General features: G+C 34.6%; 1 protein-coding gene across 5 annotated transcripts in view; it reads right to left on the bottom strand.

Annotated features, from left to right (window-relative positions):
* The window catches only part of CNTN1 (contactin 1), a 367,620-nt gene that overhangs the window by 159,830 nt on the left and 184,056 nt on the right, over window positions 1-23,734 (bottom strand). For 4 of the 5 annotated variants that reach the window (XM_011283870.3, XM_003988561.5, XM_011283872.3 and 1 more), the window contains 4 exons: window positions 16,669-16,798; window positions 15,245-15,277; window positions 4,667-4,799; window positions 888-1,060 (listed from right to left, as the gene is read on the bottom strand). In XM_011283870.3, coding sequence (XP_011282172.1) covers window positions 888-1,060; window positions 4,667-4,799; window positions 15,245-15,277; window positions 16,669-16,729 — 400 coding nt within the window. In that variant the 5' untranslated portion in view covers window positions 16,730-16,798. Of the gene's footprint in view, window positions 1-887; window positions 1,061-4,666; window positions 4,800-5,267; window positions 5,317-15,244; window positions 15,278-16,668; window positions 16,799-23,734 lie in introns of those variants that run through there. The other variant, XM_019834827.3, reaches the window with a different exon arrangement.

The following is a 23,734-nucleotide window of genomic DNA, read 5'->3' as shown; positions in this document are numbered from 1 at the left end:
TATCTCCAAAATAAATAAACATTAAAACAATTTTTTTGATTAAAAAAACATGGTTTTCATCCTATAATTGATTTTGCAAAGGATTTAAGTGCTAACTTATAAAATCACACACTGGAGGTCATCTAGGCCAACCCCTCTTTCAATTGTGCAATTTTCTTCTAGAATAGCTTCTATCTTTAAGTTTAGCACAAGGTTCCTGAAGATATTTTTTCACAACTGCCTCCATAAGGAGAATATTTTAAACTTAAAATAATTTAATTAATTTAATTTAATGTATTCTTAATAAGGTAAATTAAGTACTATGGATTAAGATTCTGTCAGGTAGAGTTCAACTTTAGAGAACAGAAACTGTTAGTTACAATGTCGAAGATGGTTTCTGCCCCCAAAAGCTTCCATTGAGAACACATGGCTTGACACTTCCACTGAAACTAGTTTTTAGAAAGTTATTCAAAATCCCGCAGAACATGGCCTTTGTTTCACGATGCTTCACTCTTGAAATTTTCTCTCCACAATCTTTTTTTAAAAATTTTTTTACATTTATTTTTGAGAGAGAAAGAGAGAGACAGAGTGTGAGCAGAGAGAGAGGGAGACACAGAATCTAAAGCAGGCTCCAGGCTCTGAGCGGTCAGCACAAAGCCCAACATGGGGCTCAAACTCATGAGAGGTGAGATCTTGACCTGAGCCAAAGTAGGATGCTTAACCGACTGAGCCACCCAGGCACCCCTCTCCACACAGTTTTAAATGTGATCATATAAGACCCACTTTATCTATGGATCCTTTCTTTCATTTTCTTTTCATCTTGATTTTTCTTATTGAACTCTTATTATGACATCTAATTTTTACTTCACCTAAATACACTTGACCATGTTAAAGTTACAGTCACTTACATCCAAAGCTCAGGGTTGCTTCAGTGCTTCTGACCATCCCATAGTTATTTGATGCCAAACAGTAATATATTCCAGCATCTTTCTGTTTGTCAGGGTTGTTGATAACCAGGTTTCCTCCTACCATACTGTACCGATCACTTGTCAGGTCAATATCCCCATTATTCATTCTCCATCTATGAGAAAGAAAAACAAATGTCATATCAAAGGTCATGAGGCCTGCAAATAGCATACTGGACTAATGTCATTCTAAAATAATATGGGTATGGCTCCATGTGAAATCAGATGATTAAGTAGATGACTTGGTATGGTATTTCTTCACACCCTATAATTCTGGGTCGCTGGGCTCATAATTTATGATTTAGATCAGGCATATAAAGGTAAATGTTAAAGTGCATGAAACATTTTCTCTTTATTAATAAGACATCTGCAGAGACATATATTTCACTGAATTTTGCTACATTAATTGGTTTCTTAGCAGATATACATAGATTATAAATAATAATCATCTATGTACTAGTAAGATTCATGCACATCCAGATGTGTTGCATAAAATATTAATGCATTACTCTAGTAAAAAATAAAAAATAAAATATAAATTTCTGATTCTATATATCAAAATAGTTTTTCAATAAAACTAATTGAAGTCAGGGTTCTACTGAGTAAATGTCACATTCTGACCACTAGAGGTCGATCACACAATTTGAAAATTGCAAAAATCAATTGGATCTTTTGTTTCCAAGCCAATATACAATTGCAGGTATATTTAGGGGATTGTGTTATAAATAAATTGACTAAAAACAGGAATCTAACTTCCTTGGTGAGATTATGAGAAGAATAAATGTAGAAAATAGTTTTCAATTAAGCTGACCATCTGTGTAATATACATACCCATTCTGTATCAGGGTTCATGTCTTCAGCAATGTCACAGGCAAGAGCCATGGTCAATTAGTGGGCTGGGGCCTCATGGCTCATTGCCTTGCACACTTCTAATTAGGGTTAGAATCTTACCAAAAAAGCCTAAACATTTTAGAATACTTTTTATTAAATCAAATTACTGGAACATTTTTAGTTTTAACTTTTATAATATAGGACGTAATTTAAAAGCAAACCCAGAAAACTGGGCTTTTGCATTTTGAAAGCCTCCCAAATTCCAACCCAATGAATAAATCTTCCTTCCCCCCAGTTTGATGGCAATGTTGGCCCTACTTGAACAATCCATTGTCAAGTTGTTTAGCACTTGCCAAGGCAATGGGTTTCCTTGTTGAGCAATTCCAATTTTATTTTGTTTTTCCACTATGATGACTCCAAATTTTTGCTTATTGCATTAATTCTTCTCCAGTACATTTGATTCTGCCTTTTAGGTTATATAATGATTAAGTTTTGCTACGATTGGGTAGGTTCACTGGTTTACTTTACTTTCAGGAATACACACCATTCTTGTAACTCCTTTCAAACAGTTTTAAATGCAATTTAATTAGCATTCTTATTATTTTGGGGGTCAAAGCAAGATGATGAAAGCTTCAAGGCTGGTAAGTAAAAGGTAAGGTTCCCTGCTGTGCCTTTCAGGGTATTGCCATGAATAAGACATTACCATGGAATATGCCATAAATATAAAACTACTGTGTGAATGACCCATTGTGTGATGATCAAGGTTAGTATGGCTCGCTCTGAATATTAAGTAAATTTTAAAAACTTCAAATGTTCTTTTCAATCAGACACGCTGCATCATGAGCTGAATTCTTTCTTTCCTTCCCTTTCTTCCTCCCTCCCTTCCTCTCTTTCTGCCTTCCTTCTTTCCTCCCTCCCTTCCCTCCTCTCTTCTTCCCTTCCCCCCTTCCTCTCTTTCTTTCTTGTTGTCAAATGCAGACTGCCTTCATAACAGAATTAAACATCTACTTCTCCTTCCAGCTCTCTATATTAAGGTGCAAGGTCAGGAGGCCACACTCATCCTAGGCATTCAGTGCTGGTACAACCTATGGAAAGGAGTTGGTGATATATTTGTCAAGCAAAGCTTTCTCTCTTATTTTTACATTTTAAATTTTGATAAGAACGCTTAATTTGAGATCTACTTATATAAGGTATCTATAATAGTGAAACTAGCGAAGCAAAGTATAGAATGGTGGATGCCAGAGACTGGAGAGAAGAGAAAAAAGGGAGTTGTTAATCAATGTGTATTAAGTTGCAGTTATGCAAAGTTTTGCTTCTTACTGTGTCTGTGGGGTTGGGAAGGGGTTGAGCACAGTGAGAAACTCCCATTTCTAGAACACTATCTGAGAACAATCTCTTCCGTTATGGTGCCTCCATTTCAGCCTATAGACTGATCTGCTAAGTTTCCATGTATGAGTGTCAAGGACAAAGTGTCACAAAATAAGCATCACTGAAATAGCTTTTGAGATCACTGAAATAGCATTTGAGGTGTTATCAACCTATCTATATAGACACATACTGAAAAAATTATATGTTTCTTTGAAAGCCATAAAACCTGTGTTTCAGTCCTGGATCTGTGATTACTAACTCTGAAGCAAGTCAGTTTATATATTCAAGATTCAACTTCCTTTCCTATAAAACTATGTGCTTGGGTTAGATCTCCTCTACAGTCCCTATTAGTTATACTATTCCATGCCCATAACTATGTATATAAACACCTATTATGTATGGCTTAAGGGTAGAAACAAGTCTAGCTCATCAAATATTTTCAGAACAAACATATTACTTATAATTTATAAAATGTCTATTTATTTTGTACTCCCATGCATGAAATTGAAACAATAAAAATAATTTCAAAGGGATGGTGATTTTGTATATAAATTCATATTTTATTTTAAGAATAATTTTGTAATTTAACCCAGAGATTTAAGAGAGTCTCTTGAACTCAAGAGAAAATAAATTCAATTAGAATGAAATTTGATAATGACTTTTTATAATAATAGACAGTTGTTTTTCTACTGAGAAAAAAATACTATGAAAATCAATCTTGTTGAGTGACAACCTTCAATTAAGTTAACTGACATTAATGCACTAAAGTCCCAATTTCCCCATCAATCACTTGCTTTGTCTTCATGGAACCATTTCACAGGTGAAATTCAAATCCATTGATGTCAGATTGATCTTTTAATCTAATTCATTGTATCAGGCTAGGAATTGTTAGTATACTTTTCTGAACCATCTGAAGCAGAAAAACCCATTGTTCTTTTTTTATAATATAAATACGTACCTCAGAAAAACAGAGGGAGATATATTTATATTAATTGTCTAATAGGCGGGGATATTTAAGAAATTTGCTGTATTATCTGGAATATAGATTTGATACTACTGAAAAAAGTGGTGCTTTCAGGATTATAAATGCAAGCTCTCTAAATGTAGTTGATACAGGAATATCATCTATAATATGTAAGTATGCATTACCCAGGTCAATGCATATAAGAACATTTTATTCTCAAATGAGTATATTTAAATTGTGCATGATTTTCACATAGCCTTTTATGTGCTTAAATCCATGATCACCATTAGAAAATTTTTAAATGGATAATATCAAAAAGCATTGGCATTATCTGTGCAGAAAATAGTAAGTGGATTATTTGCATATATTTAAGGAAACTTATTATCTGGGCATTAAACTACTCTATTTTGATAACTTGTATGCCAATATTTTTGTTAATATCCCTGTATTTTGTTAACAGCCTTATATTATAACTTTTTTCTATCATTACAGGGTCACAGATGTTGATCTATAATCTGGTCTGACACACCACTATGAAAAGAGCAGTGAGGTACATTACTTGTAAACTGGGAAAGGGCTGGCTCGTGCCCTACAGTTTAGTGAAACTTTTCCTTCTGGTGATTCCTCTGGATAAATGGTATTGATTGGCTGCTCTTCGAAAATTGGTCCAAATCCTTTGTCTTCCTCAGAAACTACAAGAAAAATAAAATTATTTTACATTGTGTTGCTGTAAGTGAAAGAAAATTTGGACATGTTTAAAAAGATTTTAGAAAAAAATGCCAGAAACACAGAATCTCCATTCCCATTTGAACAAAGATATTTGCCTTCATAATCCTGAGGAAAACATTTAGGTGCTTTATTCAAAATTCTTTTCTGCCCATCTCTCATTGCATCTCCCAAAGCACCCAGTGTTGTCACGCTTAACTACTTATAGTCCCTCAAATGAGTCATGCTTTCATGCCTCTGAGCTTTTGCAACATGTTTTTTCCCCTTTCTAGACTAATCATCTCATTTTTGTCCTCCTATCAATACTCAAAATGTCCTTTATGATGCAACAGTAGTTAGTTCCTCCCGGAAGCCACCCCTCAACCCCCCTAGCCTCAGTTGGTCCTCATTTGTGCTCTCATAACTCCTCACATAGCTTATGGTACTTAACACACCTTCTGTGATTCTTGATACAATTGTCTGTTCCATGAGACTGCAAACGCTTGGAACAGGTGGCTGTGTCGATAATCTCTCAGCTAGCGGTCAAGCAGTCTGGAGCACAATAGGTGCTGAATGAGTTTTTAATGAGAGAATGAATGAATTTGTAGATGCTCTGAGGAAATTAGGCTCTTCCCTGAGTCACTTTTTCTTTTTTGTTTTATTTTTTTACACATGTGACCAATGCCTGTACTCAGGAACATCTAGAACAGTCCATAAACAAATTACATGGATATGGGATCTGACCAACTGGTTTAGAATTCATCACAAGCATACCCATGTTGGGAAGCAGCTGTTTCTCTGGAAGGGGAGAGTGATGCTTCACAGCAGGAAGACGAGAAGAGAATTACTCATATGACATCAATATGGCAGCACTTACAGAGAAGAGCTAAGAGCCATATGCCCCATATGAATTAATACTAGCATGTGTGGCTAGGAAGGAGGATATTCTTACATAAGATCATTAAAATGTCTCTGCTAGAGCAAAGCTATGGTTCACTCCTCCAATTTATTTTTTAAGAGAGTTTAAGGTGAACACCACAGAGACATTTTTGTCTTCTCTAAAAACAACCTTGAAGATGAGAGCTTTGTTCCAGCTTCCCTGAATGAGTAGTTTTATTATATTATTTAAATCTTGCCTCAGTAGTGTTTACAGTGTCTTTGGAAAAATTATTTAAACTCTCCAAGCCTCAATATCACCCTTCATAAAATGAGGATAATAAAATCTATCCCATTAAGACACTGCAAGAATTATTTTGAGACAATGCACATAAGACAGCAGTGTACCTGGCTCACAGTCAGTATTCAGTAAATGATTTTGCCAACTTTCTCATACATTTGCCAATCCTTTCAAAATTTAATTTATACATCTTATATACATCTTATGCATATATCATTATATGTATATGTATATATTTGTATATCAACTCATGAAATTTCTAAAAGCAAGAAGCCACACTTTATTCACTCTTCCTGTTCTAGTGTTATTAGCGTTGTATCAATACCTATTTGGTACATGTAGCTGATTAATAAAATCCTCAAGTTAGTTTCTCTAAGTATGAAGCAACAATTTTTCTAAACTTGCCTGAAATATTTTAAAAAGGAGATGACTCATTTTTAGTTGGAATCACTGAAATTGCCATTCAAGAATTTATAGACCTCAGTTACATTCCATATCACCATTCTATTTCAGAGAGCAAATTGCTGGATCAGAATCAGAGGAATGATAGAAACTAAGATTTAGTTCCAACAATGTACTTCTCCAAACTGTTGTTTTATGCAAGCTATTTGGTTTACATGATCAACATTTAAAAAAGTTTTGGTTTACATGGTCAACATTTAAACAAGAAAGGAAAGAGTAGGGGCATATGTTCTAAAGGCCCTCAGGCCCAATACAACCATAAATAAGATCACAAATGCAAGGTATTCACAGAAGCCCTCTGCTAATGACTGTGAAAGTCCTGCTGTGAGCAGTGTCTAGTTCCATATTCCTCCCGAGGCTGTAAAAAGCCAGAAATGCATATAACGTTTTCTGCTTCACTTCTAATAATTTTCCTGATGATGCCCAGTAATTCCTGGCCTTTTGGGATATAACCACACACCAGAGGAAATGAGGAGTAAATTCCAAATCTGTGATAACTGGAGACTTTCATTTGGATGTAGGCTTTAGATTTTTCAATCTCTGAAAGAAATGACCTTGTGCGTATCCATGATAAAAATCATATGCCATTTTTCTTCCCACTTGGACAATTTTATAAGCTCTTCCTTGAGTCTCTCCCAATTGCACAGCTTTTCTGATTGGAACAATTTAGTAACACCTGCTGATCTGGAGATGCTTTGTTTCTTCCCAATTCACATGAAAATGCTTAAAACGACAAGCAGAGAAGTGCAGTTTTATCAGTATTTTTAGATTTTCTTCTTGAAGACAAGATGACTACTATTTTAACTCTATCCTCAATCAATGACAATTTTAGTGTGAATTTTTCAAACAATTTTTAAAAATTTAAGTAAACTAGATATGTAGAGAGTAAAAGTAAATATTATTTATAGAAGTTTAAAGCTCATAAATATCTTCTAAGTACATTGTATTTATATAACGATCCTGATGTTTATGTCATTACTGTTACTACCAATGCATAAGATCATTAAATTTAAGGGGAAATGGATGTTTGATGCACTCATGCATATAATTTAAATAGAATATCATTGATCTGCACTGGATTGTATCTTAAGTTTCCATTTGCTATGTTAGTGGTAGCGTAAGAATTCCAGAAAGTCACTTGGGAGACCTTTGATGAACTATAGGACTATAGGTATTAGTTGTTCCCAGTTCAGTCAATGGCTTGAATATGATCTTGGGTATGGCGATGGATTTTTAGACAGAACACAAAAGCATGGTTCATTAAAGAAAACAAAAGACAAGCTTGATTTTATTAAAATAAAAAAATTCTGTTCTGTGAAATATACTCTTAAGAGAATCTCAGGTCTTCAAGGTTAGGGTTTTTCCTTTCAATTTTCTCCAACTTGTATTCCACAAACAGCAAACAGGAGAGACTTACAACTAACTAAATCTTTGTTGTATTTAATAAGAGGGATATATTAGTGATTGCACACTATTTCACAAAATTTGTCCTCATCTCAACAGGTACAGGTTTGTAATAGTTAAATGCCCTTTAACATTATTGGGTTTCAATGCAGAAATAGCCAGTCCTGGCCCATCTAACATCTGCTTCTCTAGTGCCCTCTGGCAGTGCCATGAAAGAGATTGTAATAATCACAAATTCTCAATTTATAATTTCATTAGCTTTCTTGAAACAACTACTTTTATCACTCTGAAATAGCGTTATGTTCATTCTAAACTGGCCTTAAATTATTTATGGTACTGTATAGTATAGGGGTGCCTGGGTGGCTCAGTTGGTTAAGCATCCAACTTTGGCTCAGGTCATGATCTCGCAGTTCATGAGTTCAAGCCCTGCGTCGGGTTCTGTGCTGACAGCTCAGAGCCTGGAACCTGTTTCAGATTCTGTGTCTCCCTCTCTCTCTGCCCCTCCCCAACTCGTGCTCTGTCTCTCTGTCTCTCAAAAATAAACAAACATTAAAATAAATTTAAAAAAAAAGGACTGTATGCTACCTTCAAATTCAACAAAGACAGAAGTATATATATATATATATATATATATATATATATATATATATATGTATATGTGTATATATGTATATATTTGTGTATATATATATATATATATATATGAAGGTGGACTTGCATATTTTAATTAAATGTATAATCTTAAATATTTCATTTGATAGTGTATCTTTTGATTTTAAAGCATATATGCTTTTGAGATAAAAGTTGGTCAACTTTTAGAAAATTGAGGATGTTTCAGTAGTTTCTTCATCTTGATCATATGCATTAAAAATTATGTTTTTTTTTTCAGAAAAGAGACCAGCAATGAAAATTTCCATGGAAAATAATCAAATGTCACATACTTATAATGACGAGATTGTATCTCTTGCCAAGCAATGTCTCAAGGAGTATATGTAAAGATTAAACACTTTTTGGGTGGAGTTGAAATTTATATGCCAAACTGGATAATATTAGTAGTACCCCATGCTATTTTTCTTTCTCAAAGACGAGGACTCTTCATAAATTACATGTATATTTCTTCATATTCCTCATCCATCTGGCCTTTATAGGAACAGACAACAAAACATTCAGGGGACAAAAATATGAAGCTACTTTCCACCAAAATATTGGATTTATTTTTCACATTGAGAGAACACTGCATTCAAGCAAGATACTTTCCTCGTCTCATTCTCTAGGTCAAAAGCAGAAAAGGACACACTTCACATCACAGTAATGTTCCTGGTAAGTATTATTTTATAAATAGAGGGTCCCTGCTTTTGTAAAATGTACAGGCCTAAATAAAACAATGTATTCATTTAGATGGTTTAGCAATTACTGTACATATTTTATTTGGGGAACATATTTGGGTCCTTAAAAGATAAATTACTCAAGACAAGCTTGTGAATTGCATGGGCATGCAGGTGAATCTCTGAATGTGATCCTCACAACCCCCTTGAAGAGGGTCTGAGCTCATCATTCTGTTCACTCCACTAGGACATCAGATCAAGGAAAAAGAAATTTCTGGGAGGACACGAGGCTCAGTAAAGGAATCATTAATGCAAGCATTACACTCTCAGAAACAGAAAATATGACCATCTTACTGTTTTTTTCTACAGCCATGGAAGTAATTACATGATAAATTACAGTGCTTTGGATATATTATGAGGGTATAGGGCACCCAAGACAAGAAATAGGTATTACGTTACAGAAAAAGAAGATTAGTTTTTAAATATGTGCCCTTTTTCTTAGTGGGTAAATTCTTCTAAAAAGAAGCACAAAATTATGGATAATTTCTCAAGCTAATTGAAGACAATATTTCATATCACTCTTTCTTTTGATTTACTCTTAATGCAAAATCACCAGTTTTCTACCATGTAATGTTAGTCTCTTGCAGAAATAAGTTCAATTCTTTAAATTCTTTATTTATTTATTTATTTAATTAATTTATTTATTTGAGGAGTGCAAGTAGGAGAGAGGGGCAGAGTGAGGGGGGGAGAGAATCTTAAGCAGGTTCCACATTTAGTGCTAAGCCTGAAGCAGGACTCAATCCTACAATCCTGGGATCATGACCTGATCCAAAATCAAGAGCTTTGATGCTTAACCAACTGAACCACCCAGGTGCACTATAAGTTCATTTCTTAAATTTGATCATGAAGGTTAATAAGAATAAAATTATATAAGAATATTTGTTGTCAAATTTACAAATGTGAATGACAGGTAAAAGTTACTGCTTTTTTCAGTACCATTCTTAATTCCAACACTAACATAATCAGTTGTATTCTCTAAACTGGGATTACTTCACATCTCTTTATGTGGAGATGGTCCACTGTAATCTTGCTATTATATTTTATGTTTGAAAATTGGAAGCATAATTATGATTTGTACTTGAGATAATTTTTTATTCATTTTATATCTATTTTGAAACAAATTCTGTTTCTCATTCTGTAATATGTCATCTCAATCTGTTAGTTATAAAAACATAATTTTACATAAGTATAAGAAGAATCTCAAGGAAAAAAAAACTATTAGAAAAAAGCAATGGCAAAAAATTTTGAACAGAGTCTAACACGGGGATTTTTACAATATTTACAATGCTACAATTATTATAGGATGGAGAGTGTTACAAGTCTCTTGAAATACAATAAATTCTCTAAATGAGACAGCATTTAAATGGTCTCAAAGAATGCTTCTTCCTACTGTCTTCATTGTCCACCATTCCCCACTGATAAGGAAACAAGGCTGTTCAGAGCTTGGAGTTTGAATACTTGGGTGTCCCAATCCTTTAGAGTTATGGGGAATCTATACTGTTGTAGTAATTCACTATAATTAAAATGTAAAGGAATTGGTTTGAAGAACTTGTAGCAACAAAATTATCAGAACAGAGACTAGGGTCAGGTTAGCGAAAGGTTGACCATATTTCCCTTTGCATGGCTTTATCTTCCAGAGAAGAGCCTATCAAATCCTTGATAGCAGCCCCTTCCTTGACCACTGCTAAAGCCTCTACACACTGTGTTTTCCTTAACTGTCTGGGCATCTTCCCACACCTACTTCACATCTGACTATAGCCCACTATATAGCACTCTCCGGTTAGTGGACCTATTTGTATGACTTAGACTCCTCAGGCTATCTCTAGTCTATTTTAATTTATAACAGTGACTGTATCACAAAATAATGATAAGGCAGTGAATGCTATAAAATCCCAGCCATAATTAGAGATAGACTAATGCTATATGAAATGAAAATAATGCTAAGTACTTGATGGTAGTCTTATGGAAAACATGTCATTAAAATTTGGGTGTAGGTGCCGTGAAGACAATGGAAATTCCATATCTGTTCTCCCTTCAGAATTTTAATTTTCATTGATATTAGCTTTGAATATTATAGTCATATGGTAATCCCATTGCACAAATTATAGATTGTTTTATACTCTAATCCTACAGAATAAGTATTATACTGCTGTTTTATCTCTTCTCATATTCTTTTTTGTCACTAAATTACAAAGGAATTAAAGAGATACTTATTTTCATTTTTGGTTAGTATAGGTGAATATTGGTCCTGAAATAGCTGTATCTTATTATTTTTTTTCTTATTGTTAAAGTAAAGTAACAGCAGACCGTAATTGAGAAAGCATCTAAAATAAGTATTTACCCTCAAATGTTCAGTTATTAATTAAATATCTGAATGTTACAGGTTCACTATATGGAATTCAGTTGTATTTATTCTCTTAACTCAATAGGATACATGTTGGTTTCATACAATCTAAAAAATAAAAGAGGAAGAAATTTTTAAAAGACATGGAGAAGAGTGGAGCTGGGCTTTAGGATTTTTAAATAAATTTTGGTTTCTTTTATTTTTCAAACTAAAAATATCTATGTATTATTTTAATGCATATATTTATTTTATTTAAAAGCTAGTCACCTAGGCTATTAAGACTACTATGAAGTAATAGTTAAAAACTATTGTAGATCCAAAATGATATATTGGATAGAACTCTCCTATTCATAAGTGAAAAAACAAACCTTACTTTCAACTCACCTAAGTGATGTAGCAGACATTCTTCTTTGACTAACCAGTTCTAGTCCTCCCCTCCTACCCTGATGACAAAGGTCAGATATGTTTAAAGATCAAATCTTCAGTCACATGACTCAGAAATATAGGTTGACTCTCATTAATGTCATTACATTACTCCTTCCTATTGGAGGTAAATGTGTGACCCCACTCTGGACATTGAGGTGACTGGAGAACTACTGAAAGGTCTCTTACTTTTAAAAGAAACACATATGAGAAAAAAATACAACCTGTAGATGTTATTATGTCTACACGTAATATCTGCACCTGCATCACTTTTCCAATAGGTCAAGTAGAAAGCCTTAGTGTTGACCATTGGATTCACAATGTGTACATCATTGGTGACATGGACAAAGCATCTTGGTTGAATGCTGGGATTAAAGTCTGATCAAAGTAGGTTCAAAGGGAAATATGGGTCAGAGAAGGAAAGACAGAAAGCATACTCCATTTTTTTTTTTTTTTAGTAATGATGTTGAAAAGAAGAATAGAAAAGTGGGATATTAGCTATACAGTATGGGATTAGCAGAGACATGATTACTTAAATGAGAGAAATTACTACAGAATGTCTATATGTTGACAGTAATAATCGAGTAGAGAGGGAGAAACTGATGATGAGGAGACACGGCAGGCAATTACTAGAGCAATGAACTTAAATAAACCAGATGGGATAGGACAAGGGCACAGGTATAGGGTTTGGTATGGTGAGATCATGTATAAAACAAGCAGGAAGACACAGTCTATGAGTATAGATGTGGAAGGAAACTACATATAGTGGGGTGAACTTGTGGAAGTTCTTTTGAGATTGTCTCTAACACTTCTGTGTAATAGAAAGTAAAGGACAGCCAGGAGCTGTTGGAGTTTTGAAGAGAGGGAAGCAACTCTGACATGAGCTAGGAAAATGAGGAGATGAATTCACTGGGGAAGTGGAGTATGTTGGCTGGGCAGTACCAGCTCTTAATTTGAAGTTAGTAGTCATGAATTTAACTTGATATTGGTCAGCATAAATGAGGTTTTTTTTCCCTTAGTAACTACTAGCTGGGTGGGTGAATAAGCTTGGGAATATCTGGATATTTTACAACTCTTCTTTCCTCAGAGATTCACAGTACTTTTCTCTCGGTGTAATACTGTTGGTTGAATTGTGCTCCCACAAAAAGATATGTTGAAGTCCTAATCCCTGGTACATCAGAACGTGAACACATTTGGAAATAGGATAATTGCAAAAGTAAAATCAAATTAAAATGAGGTTAAAGGTGAGCCCTAATCCAATATGACTGGCAACTTAAAAAGAGGGAAATTCAGGGGAATCTGGGTGGCTCAGTTGGTTAAGTGACCCACACTTGATTTTGGCTCAGGTTACGATCTCACGGTTCGTGGGATTGAGCCCTGCGTTGGGTTCTGTGCTTACAGCACGGAAGCTGCTTGGGATTCTCTCCCTTTGCTCCTCCCCTGCTTGCACTCTCAAAATAAATAAATAAATAAACTTAAAAAAAGGAGGGCAATTCAGACACAGACGTAGACACACACAGAGGGAAGATGTGAAGAGACATGGGAAGATGACATATGAAGATGGAGGTGAACATTTGCAGTCATGCTGCCGTGAGCCAAGGAATGTCCAAAGCTACCCAAAGTTGGCAGAGGCAAAGAAGAAGCCTTCTCCTACAGGTTGCAGAGGAAACATGGCCTTGATGATACCTTGCTTTAGACTTCTAGCCTCCGGAAGTGTGAGACAATACATTTCTATTGTTATAAGCCACCCAAGTTGAGTTACTTTATTACAGCAGTCCTAAGCAAGTAATATATGTATTATACTTATTACATACATAGTATAAATACTTATTACTTAAAGTTAACAATAACCACTGAACTTTTATGAACTAACCTTTCCCAAATTTATTTGACAATGAAGTCCTTTCTAATGTAATTCCTACTAAGATCCTGTAGAACAAGTGTTTTCTGAAATGCTTGGAGAAACACTGACTTGACACAGCCCATATTTCCCTAGCTCTGTGTTGTTTTTGTTCCACATCATTTATTTGGAATTAGCTCCATTTCTAACTTTTGAAATACTTCAAGATTTCCTAATGTACTACCCCCATCTTTAAATATTCCTTTTTTCTTCAAGGAAAATCTTTTAAAATGCTCATTATATTTTTCTTATAATTTCGTTGTCTACTTACTTATTTCCTAGTATACAGTAAGGTTGTTGAAGTCAAGAAACATATCTTACTGATCTTTATATAATGTACATGCAGTGATTCCTAACTCACAAGGTGGGAACAAAAATGGCTTTGGTGGAATTCATGCTAAGACTTTCCCATAACCCTCATGGCAACCTACAAATGAAAGTTCTTCTGACCCACTCTAGCATGAATATTGTTGATTTGGCATGCAAGTTGTAGCACTGTTTGCTCAGTGCCTCTTTCTAATTTTTTCATTCTCCTACCACTATGCAGTAGCTTTTATAAGCTATGAGTCTTAGTGTGTTCACTGAGCACCTATCATGTAAGATCACTATGCTAGAATCTATCACCACATTCTTTTTTAGTCTTTACAAGAACCATGTGATTTTTATACATGGGAAAGTCAAAGCTCATAGAAGTTCAATAATTTGCACAAGATCACAATCTCTAGTGAATACCAGGTTGAATATGCAAATCCAAGTTGGTCTTACTCTAGATTCTGTCTTCTCCAGTATACCACTGCCTCTATTTCTGGCCAGAAATGTTCAGTGGTTGAAGTAGAATCTAAATTAGCAGAATCACTAGTTATACTTAATAAATTATAAACAATAAACTCTGCACCATCTTTGGGGTCCTAACTAAACTGTATCTTAAGGTTCCAATGTCATTAACTTTAACAAGTTAAAGAACTTGCTGAGAGTTCTTTTTCTCTCAACAAAGCAAGAGGATTTCAAAAGTAAGTTAGGTGTTTACAATATTTAAAATATTGCTTCAAAACTTCATGGCATTAAATTGTTACAAAGCATTAGGAAAAACTAAAGGCCACCTAGAATATATTTTCAATCTGCTCTAATAATCTAATAGCCTATTTGTTTGTGGTGTATCCATTCATTCATTTTGGCAATCAAACAAGTTGTTTTATGACCCCAGATAAACTATCTTATAGAATCTCCAAGTTATCTAACATTTATTTGCCATTAAGTTTATAGATTTAATTGCTTAGAGATAAAATATGGTTCGTTTGGAAAAGTTATTTAAAAAATTTATTCTTTTATCAACTTACCTCCATGACCATATCTTCTGTACCATGTAAACTCTAAAAATAAAAGAAAAAGCAATTTTAATCCCAAAGCAGCTTTTCAAGCTGTGGTTTGAAACATTACTCAAGTAACTGATACTAGTTAATAAAATGACATTACTGGCCGTTTCTTATGATGGTTGATGTATCTTCACATGTTAGCAACTATTTGTTTCATCTCTTTGCATTTTATAGTTGCATTAAAATTTGTGGTCAATAGAATTAGGACAAATTTTCAGTACTAATAAGTTTATTCCTTCATTTTATTCATACAAATAAGACTTAGCCAAAATAATCCTACCACAAAATTTTATTATATTTGTATAATATGTATATAAATATGCATGTAAGTGTGTGTGTGTGTGTGTGTGTGTGTGTGTGATTCCTGTCATTATAGCAATGTCATTAAAATTCTCAAGCACTGATGGAATTATTATATTTTATGGATTCTGAAGTCATCATAATAAAAACTAGTCCCCAAAATAAAATAGCATTTTTACTTCCTTAATAATAAACAAAAAGTACAGTAGGATGTCTAGCAGGTTCATCATTAAAACAAAAATGGGGACTGATAAATGAAAAATAATTTCCACCTAAGTCTTACACTCAATAATAACCAAACAAGTATTTACTGAGTTAAGGCAATGAAATGAAGGTATTAGAAAAATGGATTGTTAGAAAACATGTTGCTTTCAGATAAAAATATAATGCCCCTCTCCTTGTAGGAAATATTTCTGAATCCTTTGTAGTTGTCTTTGAAAGACAGAGGTATAGTATCTCTCCTAAAACTACAGCACTTTCAAAACTGCTTTGTTGTTTTTAATGTCCTTGAACACACTGTAGATTATTTTAAAATTGTTTTTCACAACACCAGCCAGTAATAGGAATTGAATATTAAGTTACAAATCAACTCATTAAAAACAAAAGTAACAAATGCTTAAAGCCCATTACTCTAATTATTTCACTACCTTTTACTTTTATTTATGCAATTGAGGTTACTTAAGGTACTGTATCCTTACGGTGAAAATACTATATAATGGTGAGCTATTGTATATCTTTTCCAATGGCACATAAAATTATGTCAATTTGTCAAGATTGGGTATAGCAGTAATATTTAGTCCCCAGCCATTGATAAATGTTACGCAGCAGGGACACTTTTCTCTCCCAGAGAGCCACATTTTAAACATTAAGCAGCACACTACTACATAAGATTGATTTAATCTTGTGACATTTTAATTGAAAATAAAAAGGAAAATAGGGTCGGCTTTAATATGTATTAATTTACTTGTCTGACACAGATGTCAAAAAATATGAATACTAACTTCATGCACCAGATTTAATAAGGTGAATACACACATACTGATTACATTGACATAATTTATGGAGAATATGCAAAGGATATTTCTTACCTGATAAGCAGGTTGTAAAAGATATTATCACAAGGTGACTGACCAGCAACCACATTTTCATCTTAGGTGCAGAAGTTAGTTTTGATTTTTCAAAAAAGCTTTAGCTTTATGACAGTTGGATAGTAAACACCTACATCCAAAACAGAAGAGAAAGAAAAGAGAAGGAAAGGAAAGAAAAAGATAGGATAAGGGGAAAAAAAGGGGAAGTGAATGTTCATCATTTGAGGTCAACAATATTATCAATTCTATTTTATTTTAGCTTTCTTGTTTATAGAATAAGTTTTAGTTTATTTAAATACATTTGTAAGCACCATGTTGTATGAAATGAGTGCACTTGGTATCAGAGGGTTATCAGCTGCCTCCCAGTCTTAACACTGTACAAACATGAGCAAATCACTCAATTTTAACTATAACCATTGAGCATAACAGTACTTTTCCTATAAATAGCACAGTAGTAAACATTTTGATATTGACCAATTTAATTGAAGATCAAATTTAAGCGAAGGGCTGGTAGGAAGATTCAATTAAAGATATGTCTGTATACGAGCTTTGGAAATTCATAGACATTATACAAAAGTGATATGTTAGGATTACCTGTTTGGTGGCTTGTGGAACATTTTTTGCCAGTAATGCTAATTTCCAAATACTATGTGGAATGTGTTGATTAATGGAATGTGTTGATTAATAACACACTCATCCATCATCCTCTCCTTTATTATTCATTCAAAAAAAAGGCAAATTAAAACTTATGTGTCAGCAAGGGAGAATCTTAAGTTTTGTGGGGCCAAATCTTTAAAAGTTGGAAAGCTGTATTTAAGAACAAGACGACAAAAATTACTAATGTAAAGTAAACCACAGAACTATGCAGTAGTCTAATTAAAATACCTTGCTTTTATAAATTTTGCAAAAACTTAGGATCATGTGAAAACACCGGGGAGGATCCATCCAAGAGGTGCTGGGGATACCCTGGTGAAGGCTGTACACCACAACTTAAGCTTATTTAGCTTTGTGCCAAATCCATCTCTGTGAGTAAGCATATATATAGAGGAATCAGAAAAGACTTAGTTGGCTTGCCCATAAGAAGTTCACAATTGAGTGGGCACACAGATGTGTACAAAAATCAGTGTGATGGAACAGTTGTTTGGACCTAAATGCTATTAAACTTGAAAACACGTTAATTACTTTGATTAAAAGCATCATAAAATACATCATGGTGAGAATGGATCTGACTGTGGCAGCGAGAGCATCACGGTGGAGGTATTACACTCTTAGATTTGAGTCATTGGGTGACATCAGAACCCAAGCAATTCTTTCTGCTCTCCTTGAGAGCTCTCTCCTGGACAGCAACATGGTTCAGGGCACTAAAAAGAGACCCTTCAGTTGGGATACAACAGTAATTTCAACTTCGGAAGATATTAAATCACGTTTTCAAACAATGTATAATAACGTTGGAAACTCTCATGACCTAGAGTTGAATGTAAAGTCTAAATTAAGACAGAGCCTGAAAACAATACTGAAAAGAAAATATCTAATGTTATGATGTTCAATATAGAAATATATTTAAACATTTTCTTAAGTAGCAAAACCAAAATGGTACTAACTGTTTACATCATAAAGACATGTAAAAAAACCCATAGGATTCTACTTATTTTTTTCAGTTGTGATGAATTTTAAGATCATATTTAGCACCAACCCCCCCACCACCCCCACCCTGATCTGCCAGAATTCTAGCATTTCCAGAGACAGGTAAAAATATTTATTGGTACTACATGGACCAGGATAAACCCATTTTTCTCTTTTGGTATGTAGATTATTCTGCACTGAAAAATCAATCAAGAATCAATTATTTCAAGAAAAAGTTGAGGTGAATTCTCAACTTTTAGAGAAACATAAAAACAGAGAAAATATAGTGGAAATGGGTCAAATTAGCATCAGGAAATGTTTAAAATATACTTGCTTAAGTAAAAATATCAACAGTTAATTTTGAAATACCAGGATCAATTTATAACCAATTTCTTTCTCTTGGATGTAGGTGAGAAAGTGAGAACTACAAGTTTGTATACTTTCTGGACTTTTAATTTTATTTCTTTTACTAAGCAGAGAGAAAAAGAGAATATTCCTTCAGGAATCGGGGAAATCAATTAAATGATCTATGGAAAGATTTCTAGCTATTCATTTCTATGATGTACAGTATCATTAGTATTTAAAGATAGAACTAAATGAAATTATTGAAACCTGTACACATTGCTTACATCTTGAAAAGCTTGTCTAAAAAATTTACATTTGAGCATTTTATTGATCTGCTTGATCAAGATCTTATTTCTTCTCACAGAGTTATGTACACTAATCAGGATGTATTCTCTTCATGAAAAGGAAGGTAGGGGCGTCTGCCTAGCTTAGTCGGTCAAGCATGAGAGTCTTCATCTCAGGGTCATGAGTTCAAGCCCCATGCTGGGCATGGAGCTCACTATAAAAACAATAAGAAACAAAAAGAAAGGAAAAGAAAGAAAAGAAAAGAAAAGAAAAGAAAAGAAAAGAAAAGAAAAGAAAAGAAAAGAAGAGAAGAGAAGAGAAGAGAAGAGAAGAGAAAAGAAAAGAAAAGAAAGAAGAAAAGAAGAAAGAAAAGAAATGTAGAAAAGGCAAACAGATAAACTATGCCAAAACTGTTGTGTCAATCACTTCTTTTTTTGTAAATATTAACTTAGATAATATACTGCAAAAATTTTACAGATTATGAAGCATTACACTTTAATGTGGTAGTAATTATTGGATTTTAACTAGTTCTAATTTACCTATCAATAAACTGTTATGATTTGCGAACTCTTAATAATTCTCACAGATATTCAACTTTAAGAGCCAGGGATGGTACAGCAGTTTGGTATTGAGGGTAGAGGAACCAGCACTGACCAGACAGAAAAAGAATCAGGTGAATCGAGGCAAAGAATGAAGAACAATTTCTGTGCAAGTTTTCCTGAGGTTTATAATTCAGATGAAGTATGTCAGCGAGATTTGGGTCTATTTATCTCATTAACTTTAAAAGTAGTCTCGGAAAGGAGAGCTGGTCTAAAGGAGGATTAAATGTGCCCACACAGAGCAAGTGATTTCAGAAAATTGGAGGTAAAATACATAAGAATTTTCTAGGTCTGGAATATCATTTGACATTGCCTTCTTATGTAACAACCACACTATGTGGGAAACTATGGCTAGGCAGAGTCAAAACAGAACAAGGGGAATTCAGCCAGATCTTGCTGGAATTTTGGCTCACCCAGTTTTTATGATAAAAATATATTTTATTTGCCATGTAACTAGAATCTCAAAAGAAACATGAATTCAATCTCAGATGTTTCAAAAATTCAGGAAGTCCCCATATAACTTTGGGTGGACATATTAATATAAACTGATTAAATTAAATTATGATTTAGGTCCATTAAATTTCTCTCTTTAGGAAGGGATGAATAGGAGCATGTATCCTGTGTAATTAGAACTCATCTTATCTCCTGCCACATGTGGATATCGTACTGTCCAGGGAAGTCACCAACTAAGAGCTTTCCTCACTTCCTCTGTCAGAAAATGTTAATCAAAACTTGCTGTAAAATGAAAGCTGATGTCATTAATCAATTTTTAAAACTAGAGTGGGGTTTTCTCAGTTATTCAAAACTGCTACAGTAGGGTCACCTGGGTGGCTCAGATGGTCGTGTCCTATTTCAGCTCAGGTCATGATCTCACGGTTCGTGAGTTCGAGCCCTGCATCGGGCTCTGTGCTGACAGCTCAGCATGTGGAGCCTGCTTTGGATTCTGTGTCTCCCTCTCGGTCTCTGCCCCTCCCCCCATTAATGTTCTGTTTCTCAGAAATGAATGTTTAAAAAAATGAAAAGCTGCTAAAGATTTATCTATATGAGTGCCTATGTTCTAACAAAAACACATTACCCTTATTATATTTTCCCAAAATTAATTATGCTAGTAGATTTGGCTATTAGAACTGGGCCATAATTCAAGTCTAATGGTTGAATACACCAAACATATAAGATTTTGTGGTTGTTTGTTTTTCTTTTAAAAGTTACTACAAGTGCTCAGTTGGTTAAGTGTGCAACTCTTGATTTCGGTTCAGGTCATGGTTTGTGAGTTCAAGCCCTGTATTGGGTGTCATGGAGTCTGCTTGGGATTCTCTCTCTCACTTTCTGTCTGCCCCTCCCCCACTTATGCACATGCTCTCTCTCTCTCTCTCTCTTTCACACTTTCTCTCCCAACAAATAAATTAAATTTTTTTTTCAGTTAGTGATAAATTACTAATGTACTAAATAATGAATTTCATGATTTTTTGTAATAGAATCTTCATTTTGGCAAAGTTTTCACAAACAGCACATCGTACAAAGAACCTGGGTACCTGTTATGAAAAGTTTCCCCATTAATGACAAGGTCTTGTTGCTTTTTTTTATTGTGGTAAAATACACATAACTTACATTAAGTTACACAACCAACACCACCATCTATCACCGTAACTCTTTACATCTTTCAAGACTGTAACTCTGTACCTATTATATAATAATCCCCCAAGACCTCCTCCTCTAAGACCCTGACACCCAACAGTCCTCTTGATTTTTTTTACCTCCCCTTTCCCACACCCCAGCATCTGTAGCCTCCATTCTACTCTCCGTTGCTATGAGTTCACCTTTTCTCACCCATTCTTTAGCTTGTAGCTTGTGATAAGTTACTCAATCTCCAACCCTTGTTTTCCTCATATGTAAAATGGAAAGAATGACTATTTCATAAGACTGTTGTAAGAGTTACATAACATTGTACATGTGAAATATTTATGATGAAAGTGTTTAATAAATATTAACTTATTATTCTACCAGGCCATAGACCCACCAGGTTAGGGAACATGATTCTTATTCATTGTTGCTTTTATAATGCCTGGAACATAGAAGTCTCTCCATATACATTTAATGAATAAATGAAGGAATGAATGGACCATTCCGTAACTATTCCAAAGCACTTGCCATAAACAAAGTGAAATTTAACTTTAATTCCTTAAAATGAGGGTACGATGATGAAAAATAGTAACAAGGAATGTCTCCTAGGCAAACCATAAGAGACACTTAAATACAGAGAACAAACTGAGGATTGATGGTGGGGGGATGGGGGGCTAGGAAGGAGGGAAAAACAGTTATGGGCATCAAGGAGAGCATTTGTTGGGATGAGCACTGGGTCTTGTAAGTAAATGATTAATCATGGGAATCTACTCCCGAAGCTAAGATCACACTTATACACTGTATGTTAGCTAACTTGACGATAAATTATATATATACTAAAAAAAAAAAAAAAAAGGACTGTCTCCTATTAGAGCTCTTTTCTCTGTTAGGGATTATTGTTGCTTATAAACAGAGTCTAGAAGAGGGTATTCTAACTAGCAATATTTAAAGCATTTTTAATATGTACTTTATTAAGTGTTGGAAGTCTCTGTTTTCCGATATGAATATGCACATTCTAGTCAGAAGGAAAAGTTTTTCATTATTTTGAGCCTCTCTGTGTCATACCACATTATCTTTTCCTTCACTCCAAAATATTGCCTATTTCAATAGGACAGTGAGTCATCAGCCTGACAACATGTAATTTATTTCATTTAATGAGTTTCTTGCTGTTCAAATATAAGAGCAGCCTTCACATCTTGTTCACACATTTGTTTTCTGCTAGTGATTTGTTCCATTGTGTTACCAGTTATCTTATTATTTGTGACTCTCTGATCACATCCGCTCAGCAGTGCTGCAGAGGAGAGAGGCAGTGAGGATGGGCCCATTTCTGCTAACTCAGAAGAGGCCGCTCTTCTTACTTCGCTCTGGAGGACATACCATCAAGTAATTCACAGCTCGCTCCCCAGCCCCCACAGGCCCGAAAGCGTTGCAGCAAATGAAGCGACGGAGGAAGAAACCAAACAACTCTGACAAAGATGTGTCACTTATGGGAGCAGACATTTTACTTCCCAAAAGCTGAAAATACATAACGACCAAAAGCAGGAACCAGGGATGCGTTCCTGTGCCCGAGGCAGCGCTGTGCACCGGAACTTGCTGGATTTCAGAGCCCTGTGGCCTCTCTACTCTACTTGGGCGAGGCCTCCCAGCCAGCCCTGCAGATGCAGCATCCCCCAAACCATCACAGATCTCTAGGTGTCTAGTGACTGCTGGAGCCCAGGGAATTCAACTTCTTTTGAATTTCCCAGGGAATTCAACTTCTTTTCCACTTCTTTTCTCCAGCATCCTTCACTAAATCTCTCAGTCACATTAAAACAAAAACACATTACAATGAGACAACACAAGGCGGCATGTTTCTCCCTTCTGTCCTTTTCCTTCTTTTTTCCTACACTTGTCTTTTCCCCTACCTCTCCCTTTCTATGTTAGACAATGCAAGAGTTCTCCTTTGAGAAATTTGGTCCATATCTAGATATTCATTTTTCTGCCGGACAGACACCATCTAGCTCTTTTGTTTAGTTCTGGCTTAGGCTAACACACATAAGCTATTTAAAAGCTTCAGCGATACATTAGTGGTGAGCATTTGGGCACTAACAATTATTTGAAAATTATTTAGTTTTGCTATAGAATCAAAGGATGTTTCATTAAGGCCAAAACAACTAATATTTCATTGCACTGATGGATATATAATCATTTACATTGGTAGAGAACAAGATCTTAGGAGTATTGATAAATAATACATATAATCAAATGGTCACATCTCTATTTTAGAAAGAAAAAAGAGATTCGTGGGAATATCAGGAGTCTATCCGGATCTATTCTTAACACAGCTCATGAAAGGCCATGTTAAAAAGAATATTTACTTATGGTGCTCGTTGTTCTGCTCTGGTTCAGAAAAACATTTGCTATAAAGTACTATTTCTAGAAAATAGTAAGAGGAAGCTTATTGGAGTTGAACACGGATTAGTCTAGGTGAAAATATACCAATGTCTTCTATTCTACATTTTAATTTTTTTAATGTTTTTATTTATTTTTTAGAGAGAGAGAGCACTCAATCAGGAGAGGGGCAGAGAGAGAGAGGGATACAGACACAGAATCGG

The sequence above is a fragment of the Felis catus genome, chromosome B4 (genome assembly GCF_018350175.1).
Source record: "Felis catus isolate Fca126 chromosome B4, F.catus_Fca126_mat1.0, whole genome shotgun sequence".
Classification (NCBI taxonomy): Eukaryota; Metazoa; Chordata; class Mammalia; order Carnivora; family Felidae; genus Felis; species Felis catus.
Note: the sequence above shows the minus strand (reverse complement) of the source record. Positions and strands in the feature narration are given on the sequence as shown.